The following is a 21,557-nucleotide window of genomic DNA, read 5'->3' on the forward strand; positions in this document are numbered from 1 at the left end:
GCGGTGGGGGGCGGGGGGGGGGGGGGTGCAGGGGCACACGAAGATGCTGGCTGACTTTTCGTCCCGCTGACACAAGGGGAAGTGCGGCTCGCTGGCAGAGAACACCTGCGTGTCGTGGTGGTGTTCATTTGGACTTTGGGTGTATTCAATGCCGCTGATCGCACCCCGCAGTCCCCTGCGTCCCTCACAGGTTGTTAGGTCTTTGAGAGTGAGGTTTGAGTAGCTGTGTGGGTCCAGCTGTTACTTGAACAAATTCTTTTCTATTCTTAGTGTCAGTTTCCCCTTCTGTAATAGTAAGGGGAGGTTAAACCAGTTCTCTACACTGCCTTGCAGTGATTTGCGCTGACTCCACGGCGCCACCCAGCCTGTCCTCCAGCCACTCGAGGAGAAATGACCCCTGGGCAGTGGCTCGGTAAATCATTAGCCAGTGACTGGGGGGTTGGATAGGAGTGGGAACACTTTCTTCACTGCTGGGGCTGCAAAGGGCAATGCTCTGGACTAGGACAGCAGAGGCCATGGCTGAGTGCCCTCTGTTTCTCCAGACCTGACATGTGCTAGTACGCATTGAATGTTGCCAGGTGAAGGAAGAGGGCCAGAGACACCCTGCTTGACTCTTCTGAGCCCTCAAGTCAGAGCTCAGACCTCACAGTAGGTCCCAGATTTGTCCTAGTACCTCCTATGCCCTGCTTTCCACACACACCAGAGACTGCTTGCTGCTGCTTTTTTTTTTTTTAAGAATTATTTAATTTAATTTATTATTATTATTATTATTATTATCAGTTTTTAAAATTTGACCAGAGAGAGACACAGAGAGAGAGGGGGAAACTGAGAAAGCAAGCCTCTGTGTCCGGGACTGCAGTGGGCCATGTGGGAATCTAGCACCACACCACCTGGTGACCCCCAACTCTGGCATTTTAAATTATTATTATTATTATTTGGGTAGATTTTTGCCATAGGGCACATGCACTCACTGGAGAGAAAGAGAGGCAGTGAGAAATAACCCCCCAGGGAGATGGCCATGCCACAATCCCTTCTCCTCCTTTCTCCTCTCGGGACCTACACACATGCCTGGAGAGATTTCAAACCCCAGGGACCCTATCCATGGGGTCCACCATGTAGAATCTAGCGGATTTAACCTCCACTCTGCCTGCTGTCCCCTTAAGTGACCTTCAGTTCTCATAACAACCTTTCAATTACTTTTTTCACAGATTAGGAAACTGAAGGCCTGGAGGTTAAAGTGACCTCTCCAAGGCCAACAGAGCTGTGTGGCTGCTGAGCTCTGGGCCTGCGCCAGATCAGTAATCAGTAAGATTTAGAAATCCGTATTCTGAGAGGGAGATAAAGGTGGACAGGGGAGGTAAGGGGAAAGATGAGAGTGGGCCAGTGAGGAAGAAGACAGAACAGGAAGCAAAGGAGACAAAGGACATTTTCTGTCAGCCTCAGGCCATCATGACTGTTAGTTTTCTATTGTGACATACAAGTGACCACAAACTTTGTCACTCAAAATAACAAACATCTGGGACCATCTGCTGGTCCCAGATGGCTACGCCGCTGGACTCCCCTGTAGTCGACCAAGGTTCGAATCCCAGACCCGGTGACTTAAATTCACACTGGGCACGTGTGTGTGCGTGCCCAAGATCCTGAGAGGAGAATGGAGGAGAAGGGATTGTGGTGTGGCCATCCCCCGGTGTGTGTGGGGGTGATTTCTCGCCTTCTGTCTCTGTCTCATCTTTCTGGCAAGCACACATGCCCTGTAACAAAATCCTCTCCAAAAAAGAAAAGAAAAGAATAAAAGAAAAATAACAAACATCTGGGGCCAGATGGTGGCAGAGCTGTAAAACACATTCCACATGAGAAGGTTCCAGGTTCACGCCAAAGACTTTCCTGAGTACACCAAGTGCACACGTGTCCGTGATTCAGAGCTGGCTGGAGCCTGGGCTGAAGCATGGCACCAGGACCCTATAGGGGGTACTGTTTCTGTCTCTCTCATTCAGGGAAGAAAGAAATAAACTTACAAAATACAACACGTGCATATTATCCCACAGATTCTGTAATCAGAAGTCCTTAGATCTTAACCAGGTTGCAGTCCAGTCTTACCCTAGGCTCAACTGAGGACTGTTTCTGAGCTTGTCACCTCCTGTGGTATAGGACTGAAGTTTCTTTCTTTTTTTTTTTTTTTTTTCCCTAGTTCTTTTTTTTTTTTTTCCATAGTTCTTTTTTTTTTTTTTTTTTTAAAGGTTTTTGCCATAGGGCATGTGCACTTGCTGGAGAGAGGCAGAGAGAAGGAAAGTGAGAAATCGCTCCCAGCGGGGGGTGGGGGGATGGCCATGCCACAATCCCTTCTCCTCCATTCTCTTAGGATTGTGAGCATACACACATGCCTAACGTGATTTTCAAGTTGGCAGATCCAGGATTCAAACCATGGTTGACAGTGTGAGAGTCTAGTACCTTAACTACCCTGCCACCTGCAGGCCCCATAGATTTTTTTTTTTTTTACTTTATTTATTTTAATTTTACTTGAGTGGGACAGAAAGAGAGAGAGAAAGCGAGAAAGCAAGCCACCAGGTCCAGGACTCGAACTGTGGTCAGCCATGTGGGAGTCCAGCGCCCTTAATCATCACACCACCTGCTGCTCTCCCCACCCCACCTTTTGAAATCTTTGCTAGAGGATGCATGCACTGTCTAGAGAGAGAAAGGGAGAGAGGACAAGTGAGAAAACACCCATGCCCCATGGAGATCACTCATGCAGCATTCCCTTCTTCTTCCTTTCTCCCTCCTTTTGGGATTCTGGGCACACACACACACACACACACGTACACGCCTTGCATGTTTTTCAAATCACTGATTCAGGGACTCAAACTGCTCAGTCAGCCATGTGAGATCTAGCCCCTTTAATCATCACACCAACAGCTAGCCCCAGAAGTCCCCTTTTCTTGCTGACTGTTGCCTGGGGGGGGCCACTTTGAACTCCTAGAGGCTGCCCACTGCTCTTTGACCCTCTCAGGCCTACTAGTTTATCTAACAAGGCAGAACTTTGTATGAGAGAACTTTAAAAAGTTCACAGAGGGGGGACCAGCAGTTGGTGTAATGGCTGTCACTGGACTCCTATGTAGTTGACTGCAGTTCGAGTCCCAGGCCCAGTGGTTTAAACTCATACCGAGCACGTGTGTGTGCATGCCCAAGATCCGAAGAGGAGAATGGAGGAGATCCTAAGAGGAGAATGGAGGAGAAGGGATTGCAGCGTGTCCATCCCCCCCTGGGGGTGATTTCTCACTTCCTGTCACTCTGTCTTTGTCTTTCTGGCAAAATAGCAAAAAAAAACTAAAAAAAAAAAAAACTAACAAAAAAAAATTTGACAGAGGGTTGGCAGGTAGCGTGGTGGTTAAAGGTGCTGGATTCCCACGTGGTTGACCAGATTCAAGTCCCAGACCTGGCGGCTTGCTTTCTCACTTTCTGTTTCTCTCTCTCTCTCTAGACAAGTTAAAAATAATGATTATAACAACAAATAAAATTAATCAATTAATCAATATTTTTTTTTCTTTTTTTTGGGGGGGGAGAGATTTTCACTATAGGGCGCGTGCGCTCGCCAGACAGACAGAGAGAGACATAGAGACAGAAAGCGAGAAATCACCCCCCAGAGGGGATGGTCACGCCGCAATCCCTTCTCCTCCATTCTCCTCTTGGGATCCTGGGCACGCACGCACACGCGCCCGGCGTGAGTTTCAAGCCACTGGGTCCGGGACATGAACTGCGGTCGACTACGTGGGAGTCCAGCGACATAGCCATTACGCTAACTGCTGGTTCCCTTAATCAATATTTTTTAAAGTTCAAGGAAATAGAATAAAAATACAATCTTTTCCTTTTTTTTTTTTTGTAGTTTTTGCTATAGGACACGTACACTCACTGGAGAGAAACAGAGGGAGATAGAGAAAGAGGGAAAGTGAGAAATCACTCCCCAGGGAGATGGCCACACTGCAATCCCTTCTCCATTCTCTTCTCAGGATTATGGGCAGGCACATTCATATGCCTCACATGTTTTTCAAGCCACCCAGTCTAAGACTCAAACTGCTCAGCCAGCCATGTGGGATCCAGTACCCTAACCTGCATGTCACCTGCTGGTCCAGTAATCTTACCTTGACACAAAATTTTTTTGGAATCCACATGTAGTTTTTTCATTATATGAATTTTCTATGAGCTTTCTGAAGGTTCCTTGTATACATATCCCTGTCTGTCCATTCTCCCCACCCCAAATTCTCATCACAAATAGTAATTATTTAATGTCTTTCTTCTCTGCTAGGCTATAGATGCTATGAAGACAGGGACTGAGTCTGCCCTGGTCTCTGGAATTGTACACACACAGAACCCAGCACATGTTAAATACATGAATTAACAAATGAATGGATAGAGGGATCCCAAATTGGGCCTTAAGTAACTTCAACACTTTGAGAAAAGAGGGGCCAACAGGTAGCATGGTGGTTAAGGTGCTGGATTCCCACCTGGCAGACCATGGCTCAAGTCCCCAAACTGGTGGCTTGAAAATCACATTGGGCACATGTACATGCATGTCCAAAATCTGAAAGGAGAAGGGAAGAGGAGGGATTGCGGCATGGCCACCCCCTTTTGAGAGTGATTTCTCATTTTCCCTCTGTATCTCTCTGTCTCTCTCCTTTCCAATGAGTGCATGTACCCTATGACAAAAACTTTTAAAAATTAAAATAAGGAAATTGAGAAGAGAACCCAATAAGGTGTGTTAGGAGGAAAGCCGGAAGAATGTGGGGCCACCACAGCAGCCCAGGAGGCTCTTGTTGTTAAACGTTGGTCCTACGCCCAGAGAATGCGCAGAACCAGGAATGAACCTAAGGTGAACTCGACTTCAGGTGACAATGTGTCAGTGCAGGTCTGGTATCCCAACAAATATACCACTTGTGGGGTGGGAGGTTAGCCATTTTGTGATTCCATTTTGGGCCTATACCTAACTATATTTTTAGGGTTCATGTCTTACCTCACTGGCAGCTTGAAAACACACTAGGTACATCTGCATGTGTGCCTCAAATCTCAACAGGATGGAGAAATGGAGTAGAAGGGATTGCAGTGTGCCCATGCCCCATTGGGAGGTTTTTCCTCTCTTTCTCTCTCTCTTGGACTCTCTCTCCTTTCTCTCTCTTGAGCACACATGCATGCTCTGTAGCAGCTTAAAAAAAAGAAAAGAAAAGAAAAAACAGGTGTGTATGGTGTACGGTCAATAGAGGTGAGTGCCGCGGAAACTGAGAAGGATGGGAATGTGACCCGCAGTTAGTGATGTGGTTACACTGGCCACTTCGGATAGAACAGTTGCTGCTGAGTGATGGAAATGGAGCCTACACTGGAGAAGGTTTAAGAAGTGACTCAGTGAGTACGGAAAACTCTTTCAAGAAACTTGCCTAGGGCTGGTGAGAGAACATCCCCTATGTGGGATGAGGTTACTGTCTTGCCAAAGACAACAGAACATGAATGTAATCAAGCCTCTGAGTTTAGTTGCTAATTTCTGGTGACAGAGGAACATGTTGGTTTTTCCCAAGTGTGCCCTTGGCAAAACTGACTTCAAGAAACCCTGTGGGTGGGACCAGCAGTTAGTGTAATGGCTATGTCACTGGACTCCCGTGTAGTCGACCGCAGTTTGTGTCCTGGACCCAGTGGCTTAAAACTCACGCCAGGCGCGTGCGTGTTCATGCCCAAGATCCCCAGAGGAGAATGGAGAAGGGATTGTGGCGTGGCCATCCCTTCTGGGGGGTGATTTCTCGCCTTCTGTCTCTCTGTCTCTCTCTGTATGTCTGGCGAGCGCATGCGCCCTATAGCAAAAACCTCCCCCCCCCAAAAAAAAAAAAAAAAAGAAAGAAACCCTGTGGGTCAAACGCCGCAGGTTTGAGGAAAAGACAGGATAGAGGGAAGATCTGAGGGTTTTATCTGGCTTTTAAAAACACATGATATAGGGCGTGGTGGCGCTCGCCCTATGGCAAAAACCTATGGAGGCTGGAGGATTGCGGCATTGAGTCCATCTCACTCTCTCTGTCTCTCTCGGCGAGTGCACGATTTTTAAATAAAAAAAAAAAAACATGATATATATATTTTTAAAGAATTATTTTATTTAACTTTATTTATTATTATCATCATTATTATTTTCCAGCTTGATCAGAGAGAGAGACAGAGAGGAAGTGAGAAAGCAAGCCACCAGGTATGAGACTTGAACCTTGGTCAGCCATGTGGAAGTCCAGCGCCTTTAACCACCATGACACTTGCCGGCCCCAATCATGATATATATTTTTAAACTAGCAAGTATAAGCTATGATGTCTGGGGATACACACTTGGGTGATAAAATTACAATAGAAATACATGGAAGGGATTACTGTAGAGGTCAACGAGTTCCTTTTGGGGGCCAGGCAGGGCATGAGTGAGTCAGCACATGGTAGGGTTTCTGATGTGATTGGTAAAATCAATTTCTTTTTTTTTTAATTTCATTTTAACTTTACTTATTTATTCATTTATTTCATATTCATTTGACTAGAGAGGGACAAAGCGAGAGAGAGAGACAGAAAGTGAGACAGCAAGCCACCAGGTCTGGGACTTGAACCATGCTCACCCATGTGGGAGTTCAGCGCCCTTAACCACCACACCACCTGCTGGCCCCCAGGTACAGTCAATTTCTTGATCTTGGGTGGTGGTTACAAGGGTATTGGCCTTATCATAGTTATTGAAATGCTAGAGGGAGAAGTTCGGCTGTGAAGGGAAGAATAATGTGGACAGAGCTATGAAATTGAAGGTGTGTGTGCACGCATGTGTGCGTGTGTGGGTCTAACACCAGTAGAGGCAACCGGGGGCTACTGTGATGATCTTTCTTGCTCCTTTTGAGGATGGAATTCTGACTGCTTTTTCCTATTCCAAAGTTGTTTTGGGAGAGTTAGGCCTATAACATTAACAGACCATTGATAGCGGGATAGCGGGATGCTACATCCTGTCCCAGGCATAGCGGGTTTCTTTTCTTTTTTAGAGGTTTTTGCACTTGCCAGACAGACAGAGAGAGACAGGGAGACAGAAAGTGAGAAATCACCCCCTGGGGGGGATGGCCAGACCGCAATCCCTTCTCCTCCATTCTCCTCTTGGGATCTTGGGCAGGCACACACACGTGCCAGGCATGAGTTTTAAGCCACCGCGTCTGGGACACAAACTGCGGTCAACTACATGGGAGTCCAGCGACATAGCCATTACGCTAACTGCTGGTCCCTTTTTTTTTTTTTTTATTTAAAGAGAGATTCTTGCTATAGGGCACATGCACTTGCCAGAGAGACAGAGAGACAGAGAGAGACAGAAGGCAAGAAATCATTCCCTAGGGAAGATGGCCATGCCACAATCTCTTCTTTTCCATTCTCCTTTTAGGATTTTGGGCACACAAGCACATGCACCAAGTGTGAGTTTTAAGCTACCGGGTCTGGGACTCGAACTGTGGTTGACTATGTGGGAGGTCAGTGATGTAACCATTACGCCATAAAATGATTTATTTACATGTGTATGATAATATAATTTATCATTATTACTACGTTTGCTATAGGGCACGTGTGCTCACCAGAGGGAGACCCAGGAGAGAGAGGGAAAGTGAGAAAGCAAGCCATCAGGTCCAGAACTCAACTGCAGTGGACCATATGGAAATCCTGCCCCTTAACCACCATGCCACAGGCTGGCCCTCAGGAATAGTGTTTCACAATGCATAGTAAGCCTTATTATGTCTTAAGCATAGACATTCTTTTGTTGATTTCTTTCCGGTACAGAGACTTGTGTTTTTCTTATCCAAATCCTAATCAAAGAATTTCAAGCTCACCTATAACCTACAAGCCTTCGTTCCCAGATGTCCCACCTTTTAGACCAGGCCAATGCAAAGGAATCCTTAGGCTGATTGACAACGCTCTTGCTCTCAGAACTAAATAAAAGGAACCACTGTATCTTAGCTCCCCAAGAAACACATTTTTCTTTCTTTGGACCTAGTCACTCAAATTTGTGCTTCAACTGCATTAATTAAAATTTCTACAGAGTAGGTTATTTCCATCAACACTCTCCCCATTTTGCTTCATGGTTTACAAACCCTTCCACTTCCTTCACAAGGCAGAAAAAGCAAGGGTTATTCTCCCCACTTTACGGTTGGGAAAACTGAGGCCTTGAGTGTGCCACTTACGACGTGCCCCAAGACGTGCTGCTAATCAAGGGCAGAGGCTACCCAGAACCCGGCTCCTGCCTGCCGTCCCCAGCACAGGAGAGAGCGAGGCTAGCTGTCTGACCCAGGGATTTCCTGCAGGAGTCACTGAGATTCTGATGAACAGACCTCGTGCCCGCAATGCCCTGGGGAACATCTTGGTCGACCAGGTAAGAGAGGGAGATCCCAGGGTGGGCTGGGAAGGGCTGGGCGCCATCTGAGGGATGTCCTCTGCAGCTGCAGGAAGCTCTGGTCCAGCTGCGGGAGGACCGGCAAGTGCGTGTCCTGCTCTTCAGAAGTGGAGTGAAGGGCGTATTCTGTGCAGGTGGGTTCCCTCTCGTGTCCCCAGCAACCTGCAGGGCTGGCGTCACCTCAGGTCAGCTCCAGCACTGGTGCATCGTTTCCTGACACTTTCTGAGAGCTGACACCAACATCCTGCCATCTGCAGGTGCAGACCTGAAGGAGCGCGAGCGGATGAGTGAGGCCGAGGTGGGGATCTTTGTCCAGAGACTTCGAGGCCTTATGAATGAGATCGGTGAGGGTCTGGGAGTGGGATGCAGGAGGGCATTTGGGGGGCCCTCCTACACACACCCTGTGTTCCAAAGAGACCATTCTGTTTTGAGCTCTGTGGAGAAACAGATGATTCTTCCAGGGGGATGGACATGGAATTCTACAAGGAGTGGGTGACAGCAGGGTTCAAAGGGCATTTCTCCCTGAGCAGAAATGCAGAACTCTGGCTCTTCAATCTTTTTTAACCCACTAGAACGGACTCCTCCCACCATCTTCAAACCAGACCACTCCGGAGGAGTTAAGTTTCACCCTGCATGCTTCCAGGCTTTGACTAGAGCTATGCCCTTTGCCTGGAATACCTCTTCTTGGCTTCCTGAACTTTTACTCTTTTTTTTTTTTCCTGGAGAGGTTTTTGCTATAGGGCGTGTGCACTCGCCAAAGAGACAGAGAGAGACAGAGAGACAGAAAGCAAGAAATCACCCCCCAGGGGGGATGGCCACGCTGCAATCCCTTCTCCTCCGTTCCCCTCTTGGGATCTTGGGCACGTATGCACACGTGCCCAGCGTGAGTTTTAAGCCACCGGGTCCGGGACGTGGACCATAGTGGACTACATGGGAGTCCAGTAACATAGCCATTACATTAACTGCTGGTCCTTTTTTATTATTTTTTTTCACTTTTACTCATCTTTAATGGCACCAATGCTTCCTCCAGGAAGCCTTCCTGACCTACCCTAATTACTCACTTACCTTCCCCATTAGACTGAGCCCCATGGGTGCAGGGCCATGTCTGATTCAGTTCTGTGTTCTCGGCAGCCATCACAGGGCTTGACACACAGAAAATCAGGTTCCAGGGAGGCCAGCAGGACAGTGGACCTGAGCATACGCCGTCCATCTCCCTACTCCCCTTCCCCAGTTGGTCCTGTGACTTTTGTCTAATAACTTGGTTGAGGTGCCAGGTGAAGTCCCTTAACCTAGAACCAGTGAGGCCCTCTGTCCCAACCAGCTTGGCCCTCTCCAACTTCTAGCCACTGTCCTGGTCCTGCCAGGACCTTGCAGGCTGAGCCCCTCTCCATCTTCACAGCTGCCTTTCCTGCGCCCACCATTGCAGCTATGGATGGGTTTGCCCTGGGCGGAGGCCTGGAGCTTGCCCTGGCCTGTGACCTCCGAGTAGCAGGTACTGGGCCAGGGCTGGTGGGGGGAGAGGGAGAGGGGGAGGAGGGAAGCCAAGTAAGGTCTGGAGGTTCTGCAGATCAGCCACTGCTCTCGGCCTTCCAACTGAGAGCCGAGGCAGGAGAGGGGTCACAGAGGGAGCTCAGGCAGAAGCTGCTTTTGCTCATGGCCTGGCCACTGTCAGGACTCCCTTTCCTCACCTGGGAAGTAATTCCAGCACCCTTAACCATCACGCCACCTACTGGTCCCGTCTGGGGAGTAATTCTACCAACCTAGAGCAATTGCTGACAGGGCAGACAGAAAAAAAAGAAAACAAAACACACAGGAAAGTCAAGGAGGACAAAGGCCAAGGCTTACTCTTTTAGCTCTGCGCAAGTCACCTTTATCATATCTGAACAAAGGTGAATCATGGGGATGACGGGTCTCTGGCACGGCGGGTCCCTGGCAGGTACACTGCCTTCTGTTCATCCGTACCAGCCAAGGTTTGCATTTCTTGTTCTGCGCAATCGAGCTTTGTTTGAAAAGCAGAGGGGACGAGGGCAATCATCGACCACAGCTTACATGACAGGCCTAGTGGTTGGGAGCACCCATCTCAGTGCCACTCCCCCACGGCTTCATCCTGCCACCCCAGGAACCACACTTGAAAACGTGTAACTCCAGGCATGAAGGTCACTTCCACCTGCACAATTCACGTCAGAGAGAAGGAACTGACCAGGTGACAGCTCAGGTCACACGCCCCACTCTGCTGCTCACCTGCTCAGTTTAGGCAACTGACTCACAATGTTCGGTGAGGACAGAGCCCGGATAAGCAGCATGTGGCCACTCCCTCCTGCCTACAGCACACCTCAGATGGCCTGTGCTGATTCAGGGGAGGCCTGCAGGGTGGGTAAGTCAGGGAAAGCTCAGAGGAAGTAGAACTCAGGAGGATGTGGACTGGGACAGTCGGGGACACTTCAGGCTGTCACCAAAAGCAAGGTGGGAGGGTTAACAGTGGTGGGAACAGGAGTCATCGACACCCTAGACCACACCACATCTAAGGGTGCGTGAGCTGGAGAACCCACTAACCCCCAAATGGGTGCCAGGTGCCTCGTAAGGCCCATTCCTCATTCCAAGCCCTGGTATCTCACTGGACCCTTGGCCACGCTCTGAGGCAGGCAGACAAGGCCAAGCATCTTTTGCCCACCTGAGGCTGAGGCTTGAGCAGGGTCAGACTTGCTGGTACCTCTGCTCCCTACTCCCCCACATGGGCAGTGGGAGGACCCCAGCCTCCGGACTTCCAAGCTAGGGCTGTCTTCCAGGGGCAGACTGGAGGTGAGGGAAGAGGCTGGCAGGTAGAGACCTGGGGCAGCTGCCCCTTCTCCCAAGGGCTTAGCACTGGAGGATGGGGGGAGGGTGGCAAGGAGGGCCTCACCGTGTTCTGTTTTAAGCAGCTTCCTCAGCTATCATGGGGCTGATCGAGACCACTCGAGGGCTCCTCCCAGGAGCAGGTAACCTTACCAACTCCACCTACTCTCCCTACCTGCCAAGTCCACTCCGTATCTGGGACGCATGCTCACTCTCGTCTCTCTGAGCCCTGCCCTCCCACCCTAACTCAGTCTGCTCCTCTGAGAAGTCCCGGCGGACTCCTAGGCTGGGCCTTCTTAGTTCCCAGGCTGCCCCCTCACCCCTCCCTCCATCCTGGCAGGAGGGACTCAGAGGCTGCCCCGCTGTCTGGGGGTGCCCCTGGCCAAGGAGCTCATCTTCACCGGCCGGCGACTGACTGGGGAGCAGGCCCAGGCACTGGGGCTGGTGAATCATGCTGTGGCCCAGAATGAAGAGGGTGACGCCGCCTACCAGCGGGCTCGAGCACTGGCCCGGGAGATCCTGCCCCAGGTGTGGGGACTGCCTGGCCTGGGAGGGAGGCAGGCCACGGTGCTCTCTGTGGCCACACAAGATCCATTCACCCAAAAACATAGAAAAGGAATCCTCTTTGCATTTGTTGCATCTGTTCAGAAAATCAAATTAAATTTAAATAATACATTAGATAAATGAAAATTGAATCCTGAAGGACTAGAATCGAATGGGCTGGAAGCCCAGTGCTGCCCATAAAACTTTCTGAGATGGTAGAAATGTTCTGTACCTATGCAGCTACTAGCTAAATGGAGTCGTTAGGTAAAATACTTATTCCTGTCACATTTCAAATGATGACAGTCACATGTGGCTGCAGCTACTGTATTACACAGCGCAGCCCGGAAGTGCCCCAAACCTGAAAAGGCAAGATTTCTGTTGTTTTTTGCTATTGGGCACATATGCTTACCAGTGTCAGTGAGAAATCACACCCATCCCCAGGTGTATGCCACCCCGCAATCCTGTCTCTATGCTTCTCTCAGGATTTTGGGCACACACATGCCCAGCATGATTTTCAAGCTGCCAGGTCTGGGACTTGAACCAGTCACCTCTGTGAGATCCAACACTTTAACTTCCATGCCACCTGCTGGCCCCATGAAAAAGTAAGATTTTAAAGCGAATATAGGGTCCAGCAGGTGGCATGGTGGTTAAGGTGCTGGACTCTCATGTGGCCAACTGCAGTTTGAGTCCTAGACTTGGCTGCTTGCTTTCTCACTTTCCCTCTCTCTCTGGTGAGTGCACATGCCCAGTGGCAAATTAAAAATATATAGTAGTACTACTATTACTACTACTAATAATAAATCAAATTAAATAGATCCTTTTTTAAAGATGTATTTTTAAAATTATATTTATTATCATTATTAGTTCCTTTTAAATTTTATGAGAGGAAGAGAGAAAGCAAGCCATCAGGTCCAGGACTTGAACCAGATAGCCATAGTGGGAGTCCAGCACCTCAACCACCATGCTACCTGCTGGCCCCAGTAAATAATTCTTTTAACAAAAAATAAAGTGAATAAAGTGGATGTGGAACTATCGACTCATCTTTCCTACCATTCTGGACAGCAGAGACTTTTAAAAAAATAACTTATTATCATTTTAAGTTGCTATAGGGCACATGCACTCACCAAAGAGAAAGAGAGAGAGAGAGAAAGCAAGCTGCCAAATCTGGGCCTTGAACCATGGTCAGCCATGTGAGAGGCCAATGCCTTAAGCACCTGCTGGTCCCAGGTGGAGAGTTTTTACAGTTTGCCAGAGGGCGTATACTGGAGACAGAGAGGAAAAGTGAGAAAGCGTTCCCAATGGGGAATGGTCACACCACAATCCTCTCCTATTTCTGCCCATTCTGGATATGGAGCACATAAGCACATTTACCCACTGTTTCTCAAGCTACTGAACCCAGGACTCAACTGCAGTCAGCCATGTGGGTGGGATTCAGCTGACCTGGGGCTGGCAGGTGGTATATGGTTAAGGGTGCTAGACTCCCACATGGCCGACTGTGGTTCAAGTCCCAGCCCTGGCAGCTTGCTTTCTCACTTTCTCTCTCTGGTTCTGTCACTCTCTGGTCAAATTAAAATAAAGTTAAATCCTTTTAAAAAAAGAAAAGAAAAGAAAAAAAAGAAATCCGCTGACCTGAAATTCTTGAAATAAAGAAATAAACAAAAACAAACCTTCGAACAGTCTCTTAGCAGTCTCCCCGAACAGTTTATAATTGCTAAGGAACTGAACCTCAAGATTCAGACTTCCAAATATAGTGAAATAATGGCATTATGTAATTACTGTACTTCAAAGTAGCTCTGTAGGATGTGGGATTAGGCCTGCCCGGGTGTAATGCTGGGTGCAACTGCAGGGCACGGACCCTCAGCTGGGCACCCAGGAACTGGTGAGAGGCTCTGCAGGCTCCTCACTGCTCTGTGGGGATGGGGCAGAGAGGAAAGGAGCTCTTAAGTTTCCACAGAGAAACAGCTGAAATGGAGCCAGGCTTAACGAATCCATAAGACATCTGGACGTGGCCCATCCCTGTCAGACACAATGCCAGGAAGTTCAAAACAGCGTCTCGGTTACCAGGACAATCAGTTGAGGGGTTTATCCCCATTTTATTTGTGACAAAACAGACCCAGGAAGGTTTAGTGACTTGCTTATTAAGGTCACAAAAAGTAACCACAGTATCTGAAAAACAGCACTGGTATTTCAGCTTTTATTTTAGAAATACATAATATAAAAACTGTTGTTTTATTTTTAAGAGTGTAGAAAATGTACAAAACTGAAAACATTTAATACACTGCAAATACAAAAAAATTTACAAACATGTTACAAAACAGTCTATAAAAATGTTCAGCAGACATTTTAATCTTAAGACAGTATATGAATAATGCAATAAGAAAAGTTATTTTAGAAAATCTTTATCCATCCTGTAAACTTAAATAATCATACCCTTTTTATAACTGAGATTTTTAATTTGAAGGGGACATCAGGGACTACACCTTTTTCTTTTTTTTTTTTTTTAAATTTTTGCTATGGGACACATGTGCTTACTGGAGACAGAGAGAGTTCAAGTTAAGAAATCACCCCTCAGGGGCACGGCTACACAGCAATCCCTGCTTCATTTTCCTCTCAGGATTTTGGGCACGCACTCAAATGCATTCAGGGTCTTTCAAGTCTCTAGGTTCAGGACTTGAACCATGCAGTGGGCCATGTGGGCTCCAGTCTCCTTAACCCCCATGCCTCCAACTTGCCCTGGAGACTGTAACTTTTTAAGTAATACCAAGTTTGACTTAAAAAAAAAAAAAAAAAAACCAGCAACCAAGTTTGACAAAAAAAAAAATTGGCTTGTTTTCACTTTTTAAAAAATTTCTAGTTTCATCATATAAATAAATGAAGTCTGATGAGTTGCTTGGACAATTTCAATGCTGTCAGGTTTCTATTACACCTCTTCGAAAAGTCTCTGAACTAATAGAGAACTCCGAGTGACTCAAGGTGACTGTGGCTTCTGCAGAGGCGGCATATCCAGGTAGATTTGGAAACTTTGTGGAGTTTGTCTTTTTCCATGAACTGAGTAATGAACCTCAACATTCAGATTTCCAAATAGGGTGAAGTAATGGTATTATGTAATTACCGTACTTCAAAGGAGCTTTGTATACTAAAATGCCAGCCTGCCAAAAACTATACATCACTAATCCTGAAGCGAGGCCATTTTGGTGTAACTTCCAGCTGTTACTGTGTACTCAGAAGAGTCCCCAGATCAAGTGAGTGTCAGGGTTGGTGTGGTACATGGCTACCACTGACTAGGGCGTTACAGGTTCCAGAATGTACTCAGCCCAGAATTTGTCAATATGTATACAGCCTGAATCTTTTTTCTTTTTTTTGAGACATTTTTACCTTAGGGCGCATGCACTCACCAGAGAGAGACAGAGACAGTGAGAGAGAGAGTGAGAAATTACCCTCAGGGGTGATGGCCATGCTTCAACCTTTCGCCGCCATTCTCCTCTCAGGATCTTGGGCACATGCACACACATGCCTAGTGTGATTTTCAAGCCACTGGGTCCAGGACTTGAATTGTAGTCGGCCATGTGGGAATCTACACTACCTGCTGGTCCCATAAAGCCTGAATCTTAGCACTCAGACTTCCTCCTTTAACAGTAAACGTATGTTACTCTTTGAAAAAACGGATCTGTCCATTTTCTTTTTGGACATCAAAGGGATGGTTATCTACTGTAGCCACAGATGACCTATGGCTCTCATTTCCAGTCACATAAAATTATCGATCTTTCCTCTAATAATTCTCTTAAATATATGAATATACATGTACATGATATATTCACATAGAAATGTGTAGTTTTTATAATGGTTATATTGCTGGATCCTGACATGGCCAAACGTGGTTAAAGTTTTAGACCTCGCAGCTGGAAACTCATGCCGGGTACGTGTGCACGTATGCCCAAAATTCCGAGAGGGAAAGGGATTGTGGCGTGTCCATCCCCCCTTTGGGTTGATTTTTGCTTTCTGTCTCTGTTGAATGCACACAACCTACAGCAAAAATCTCTAAAAAAAAAAACAAAAACAAAACACGTTGATGGAAAGCAAATCAAACAAGGTGGAGTGATAACCTAGCCCTAGTTTACCTATTCAGTTTGGGGTTCTGTTTTTAATTTTTCCCTAAAAGTACATGTGCTCACCAGAAACAGAGGAGGGAAAGCCCTCCCCCTCAATGGGGAATGGTCATGCCGCAATTCCTTCTCCATTTGCCCCTCCTTTGGAATTTTGGGCACACATACACATCTGGTGTTATTTCAAGCCACCATGTCTGGGACACAAAACCACAGTTGGCCATATGGGATCCAGCTACCTTAACCACCAGGCCCCAGGCTGGCCACCCTATCCAATCTTCAAATGGAGAGTCCTGTGTCGTCAAAACCCTCAGTCAGTCAAACATGTGGGGAGTTCCCAATCTCTTTCCACAGAGGACCACTATAACAGCTTGCAGAGTCTTCCAGAAATTTTCATTGCATATCTAAGATATGTATTATGCACATATACTCACACTTAAATAACTCACAAATAAAAACTCACCTTATTCTGAACTATGCCATTTCTTGATTTTTCAAAATCTTGGGTATAAATATATATGGCTTGTTACGGTTACATTGACTTGTGTTCCTATTATACTATCAGAGCTCAGCCATTTGAGTTAATGTTATCTAATAGGTTATTATAGTGATATTTGGTTCAATCAAGGTTTTAATTGTGTGAATATAATCCATTACAAAATAAGAAACTTTATTACATCTCTATAGATTATTGATTCATTCCATTAACTGTAAGAGATTTATGATATGAATAGATAATAACAAAATAAAGTAACTAAAATTTCCTTCTAATGATGGTTTGGAGGAAAAGGGACACATTTTTAGAGGCTAAACCAATTCTCACAGAAACTATGAGGACATAAAATCAAGATATAGATACTATTGGGTCATCAAAAAGTCATGACACATTTTTGCATAGAAAATACGTCATGGTTTTGACAACTCAATAAAAAATTCAAACAGTGGGAACCAGCAGTTAGCATAATGGCTATGTCGCTGGATTCCCACATAGTCAACCGCGGTTCGTGTCCCAGACCCAGGGGCTTAAAACTCAAGCAGGGCGCGTGGGCGTGCATGCCCAAGATCCCGAGAGGAGAATGGAGGAGAAGGGATTGCAGTGTGACCATCCCCTCTGGGGGGTGATTTCTCGCTTTCTGTCTCTATGTCTCTCTCTGTCTGTCTGGCGAGCGCACGCGCCCTGTAGCGAAAACCTCTCCAAAAAAAAAAAATTCAAACAGTATGAAAGAATACAAAGTGAAGTTCTCTATTTCCCCCACACACCTTCCGCAAATGGAATCACAATATACATACTAACATACTCCTTGTGTTTCTACTTAGTGGCTTCTGGAGATGATTCCATTTAAGTATAAAACTAGCTAGCTTCTCTTTCAAACTGTACACTTTTCAATCAGGGTATGTGCCATCAGTATTTAACTGATTCCCTAATGATGAACCTCTATGGTGTTTTCTACTTTTTAGCTACTGAACAAGAGGAACTTTGAACAAATCTCATTGTACTTTAGGAGTTCATCTGTAAATTCCTCCATGAAACTGCAACCTCAAAGGGCATGAGCAGCTAAGGGTTTTTTTGTTTTGTTTTGTCTTGTTTTTAATTAAAGTTATTTAATTTATTTATTCATTTTTATTTTTAACATGACCAGAGAGAAAGTGAGAAGCAAGCCTCTGAGATTCCTACCGTGGTTGGCCATGTGGGAGTGTCCAGTGTCTTAACCACCACGCCACCTGCTGGTCCCCGCAGCTAACGTTTTGCCAAACTCTTACTGAATCATTGTGCCAACGGATGTCAGTAAGGCATGGAAAGAGTCTCCCCAACCTCAGCAACAGTGGCCACTACCAACATTTTCATATTTACTGGTCTGAGGCAAATAGAGTTGCTGGCACTTCAGTGTTGAGGTGCAAGAGAGGGAAGCTGAGTGACCATCTTTGGATCTTTTTCTGTGAACTACCTTGACACAGCCTTTGCAAATTTTTAAATTAATCTATACCAAACTTTTTATAAATTTTGGAATTCATCTATCCTAAGTACTGTCAAAACTTTCTGTCAGCTTTTGACTTGCCTTTGTGGCATTTTTCATTCATAAAGTTCTTCAATTCTATGCATCTAGCTTTTTCATTCCTGGCATCTATGCTAACAAACTTTAAATGTCAGCTTACTCATAAACACTCCAGAGAACACGACATGCCTATCAGGGGATGCATCTGCCTTCCCCGCTTGGTATGGGCTAGGGTTGGGGTGCCAGGGCTGCAGTGGCACAGGAGGGAGGGAAGGACCAGTGACAAGCAAGGTCAGCTACTTGGAAGCTGTTGCTTCTAAGTGGCTTGGTGTCCCGATGCACCTGGGTTTCAACCTACGCCTGTCAGACCTAAACAGTTCCTAACCTTGACTGTTACTCTGCCGTCGGGGAGGCAAATCTAAGCATGATCCACCACTTTGGATGAACACAGTCAAGAGAGCCATCCCCCGCCCCCGAGCCCCACCATGCATCCATAAGATGGTGTTTATTGACGACACCAGCCTGGAAGGGAGGGCAGAACCTTTACAGACGTCTATGGGAAAGTACTTTGAAAACTATGTTGTATATGATGAAAGGATGGGTTGAATGACCAGAGCCCTAGATGATTAGGACTGAGAGGGCCGACAATCAGATCCCGGTTCCCTTCGTTACTGAAAAGAAATCTCCACGAGGTAGTAAGACTAAAACTAAGGAAACACAGCAGTGGAACGTCTGGGACTAGACCCAGATGTGTGGCTCCCTAAAACTCTTCCCTCACAACAGAGTTGTGTATCTGTTCAGTTCACACTACTTGTATAGATCCCCCGCTCAACCTGGCTTTTTCTTTTCCCTAGGCCCCCATTGCTGTGCGGCTGGGCAAAGTAGCCATTGACCGAGGAATGGAGGTGAGAGGGACTGGGGTCCTCCCTGGAGGGCGCTAAGTCAGGCGTGACCCAAATGCCTGCTTTCCTGACCTTAGACAGCAAAGCTGGAAAAAATCATAGAACTGGATTCTCCTAACAGACTTCAAGTCTGACTTTCTCTTTGCCTCAGTCTGCCCATCTACAAAATGGGAAGTTTCACCAGAGATATTCTTGATTACATTTTATCCTCATTTCTCTCCCTGGGAAAGAGAAGAAAATGGGTTCGGAAAGGATAGATGACTTGCCCAGGGTCAGAGGCTCCCAGCCCAGTTCCTGGGTTTGTCTGCTGGTCCTGTGGCCTTGAAGGTCAGGCTCAGGGTGATGCCTAGACATGACTCACTCAGAACACACTGAATCTAAACCTGGGCTGGGACCCTGGGACGGTCAGATAGGTCAATGCCCCCAGGGTGGGGAGGAGGAACAGAGACATGAATCACTAATGAAGGTCACCATCAACCAAGCAGACACCCAGGGAAATGTGCTAGCCATGACAGCCACATGTGGTTTTTAAACTTAAGGAAAAGCTAATAAAGTACTCAGTTGCTCCCTCTTACTAATCACTCAAAAGCCACATGTCGCTAATGGCTACTGTACTGGGCAATGCTGGGTTAAGGTCTTGCTAAAATTGAGCAGAGAAAATGAAAAGAATTGAGCAAAAACAGCAGTGTCTCAACCAGCTTGACTGAGTAGAGGAAGGGTAAGACAACAGGGCAGGGAAGTGAGCCGCCTGGGCCGGGTGTTAGGCAAAATGCATCCAAAGATCTGCTCTCCCACACCCGGTTATGGCCTCAGGCAAATTCATTTTTCTATGCCTCAGATTGCTCACCTGCATAGTAGGGGTAACAACCCTTGTGAAAAACCGAGTTTGCGCATCTGTACACACACGTGGATGGCATCCCTCCCTGCAGTGCTTGTGAGTGCTGGCAGTAGGAAGCGCTAGCAGCAGAGGCTCGAAAAGTTGCCAGAGACCAGGTCATAAGGGCCCGGCTCTTTATCCTAAGGACAATGGAGGCTGGCAAGAATGCTGGGCTGACAAGTGGCTCAGTGAGGCAGCCAGATGGGCCGGAACCGCTGGCTGTGAATGCGCAGTGTGGGCTCCCCTGTCCTGGTGCATGTCTCAGTCCCTCGGGCTGTGTCCATCCCCCCCATCTCCCAGCACTGTTGGGAGTGGTGTTCCTTCTCCAGGTAGGGAGTCCTTTGTCACAGCCTTCTCTGCTCATACAGACTGGTGTAGCAGTGGTGGAGGCACACAAGGCCAGGCTAATCCAGGGAACGCTTGTTTCTTGCAGGTGGACATTGCATCAGGGATGGCCATTGAAGAAATGTGCTATGCCCAGGTATGTGGCTGCTGCCAGTCCACACTTGCTCATCAGCAGAGGCAGGGTCAGATGTGGGCCTCATGCACCAAACGAATAACCTAGAAGGTTCCTCCCACCCAGGCTGACTCAGGGCCACCCCTCCCACAATACAATGAACCTGAGTGTTTCCAAGGGAACAGCACTGCTGTTCCCTGGGGCTGTCCCCTCAGCCGTCGGTGGTGGTGAATGCTACTCCACTCTGAGCAGCACAGGAAACACACAGGTACTTCATGGAGGAGGCGTGGCTTCTGCTGGCCCTGTACAAGTCACCACTGTAGAGGCCAGGCTGGAGTTGGTATGTCAAGGTCTTGGTGACAGCCCAAAGACTGTGATTTCAGTGGAGGGCTGCAGGGCATGGGGCTGCCCTATTCAGCCCGTCTCTGGGAGAGTTAATAATGCTCATCTCTGGGTTAACAAATATCCAAAATATTCGTAAGCAAGAGGTCCTGGTACTTGTAGAATCTACTGTGAAGCACTTATGCACATGGATTCAAGACCAGATTTGCCTCTCCACTGAGCAGCCTCCTAGCAGAAAGCTGCAGGGGCAGTGAGCTCTGTGGAGCACGTACGCAGCGACCAAGTAGAGGCGCCTGTGATGGAGCACAGGTGCTAGAGGCTGGCCTGCCCACCCCACGAAGCCAGGGAACCACCTTTGTGTGGCCTAAGACCAGAGTCCAGACACAATGGGAACACTTGGATTCTGCCCTTGACTGGTCGAGACAAGCTTAAACGGCTCCTCTGGCTCTGCTCTCCTCAAACCAATAACCTGTACTTGTAGAACATCCCAACGCGGGACCGGCTGGAAGGCATGGCAGCCTTCAGGGAGAAGCGACCCCCCGAATTTGTTGGCGAGTGACTCTACTAACCTTAAGCATGGGCAACACATGCCTTAAAGCGCAGTTCCAGAGGGAACTGCAGAGCGACTGCCCTCATCATCCGTATCATCTCTCTGGACTTCTGTTTCTTCACAAAGATCAAGGATATAAAGTGACTGGTGGCCATACCAAGGTGCGACCACATCACCTACTACTACCACCTCCTATACCCCTGCCCTGCTAGACAGTCTCTGGGTCGGCTTTCTTCAGAGAATGCCTATCTCTCCCCATTCAAATGATAAACTGAAGATTAAAACAGACCCTTCAGGCCTATCAATGGCAAGGTGGTTAAGGCAGTTGGATCCCACATGATCAACTGCGGCTCAGGTCCTAGATCTGGCAGCATGGAAATCGTGCCTGGTGCATATGTGCCCCAAATCCCAAGAGCAGAAAGGACTGCAATGTGGCCATCTCCCCAAGGGGTTCTTTCTCATTTACCACCTTCACCTCGCACCACAGTCCCTCTGGTGAGGGCACTTGCTCTATAGCAAAAACCAACAACAAACCCTAAAACAGATC

The 21,557-nt window shown here is 47.3% G+C and overlaps 1 protein-coding gene across 3 annotated transcripts; it reads left to right on the forward strand.

Moving 5' to 3' along the window:
* Positions 1-8,256: 8,256 nt before the first annotated feature.
* ECHDC2 (enoyl-CoA hydratase domain containing 2) lies at positions 8,257-21,226 on the forward strand. Of its 3 annotated transcripts, none has more exons than XM_027772224.1 (9): positions 8,257-8,389; positions 8,457-8,544; positions 8,668-8,754; positions 9,810-9,902; positions 11,326-11,385; positions 11,583-11,770; positions 18,737-18,787; positions 20,095-20,142; positions 20,942-21,226. In XM_027772224.1, the coding sequence occupies exons 1-9, from the start codon at positions 8,339-8,341 to the stop codon at positions 21,017-21,019; spliced, it is 744 nt and encodes a 247-aa protein (XP_027628025.1). In that variant the 5' UTR covers positions 8,257-8,338; the 3' UTR covers positions 21,020-21,226. The 3 variants fall into 3 exon arrangements, with proteins under 3 accessions (XP_027628025.1, XP_027628026.1, XP_006149443.1); XM_027772225.1 differs by having other exon boundaries at positions 11,329-11,385; XM_006149381.3 differs by lacking the exon at positions 11,326-11,385.
* The last annotated feature ends 331 nt before the right edge of the window (positions 21,227-21,557 follow it).

The sequence above is a fragment of the Tupaia chinensis genome, unplaced genomic scaffold (assembly GCF_000334495.1).
Source record: "Tupaia chinensis unplaced genomic scaffold, TupChi_1.0 Scaffold000259_1, whole genome shotgun sequence".
Taxonomy (NCBI): domain Eukaryota; kingdom Metazoa; phylum Chordata; class Mammalia; order Scandentia; family Tupaiidae; genus Tupaia; species Tupaia belangeri.

Excerpts from the sequence above, each read along its gene's own strand:
- ECHDC2 (XM_027772224.1), top strand. The coding sequence starts at position 8,339 with ATGAACAGACCTCGTGCCCGCAATGCCCTGGGGAACATCTTGGTCGAC. Across the intron at positions 8,755-9,809 it reads AGGCCTTATGAATGAGATCG|CTGCCTTTCCTGCGCCCACC; the intron begins GTGAGGGTCTGG and ends CCATCTTCACAG. Across the intron at positions 9,903-11,325 it reads CTGTGACCTCCGAGTAGCAG|CAGCTTCCTCAGCTATCATG; the intron begins GTACTGGGCCAG and ends TTCTGTTTTAAG.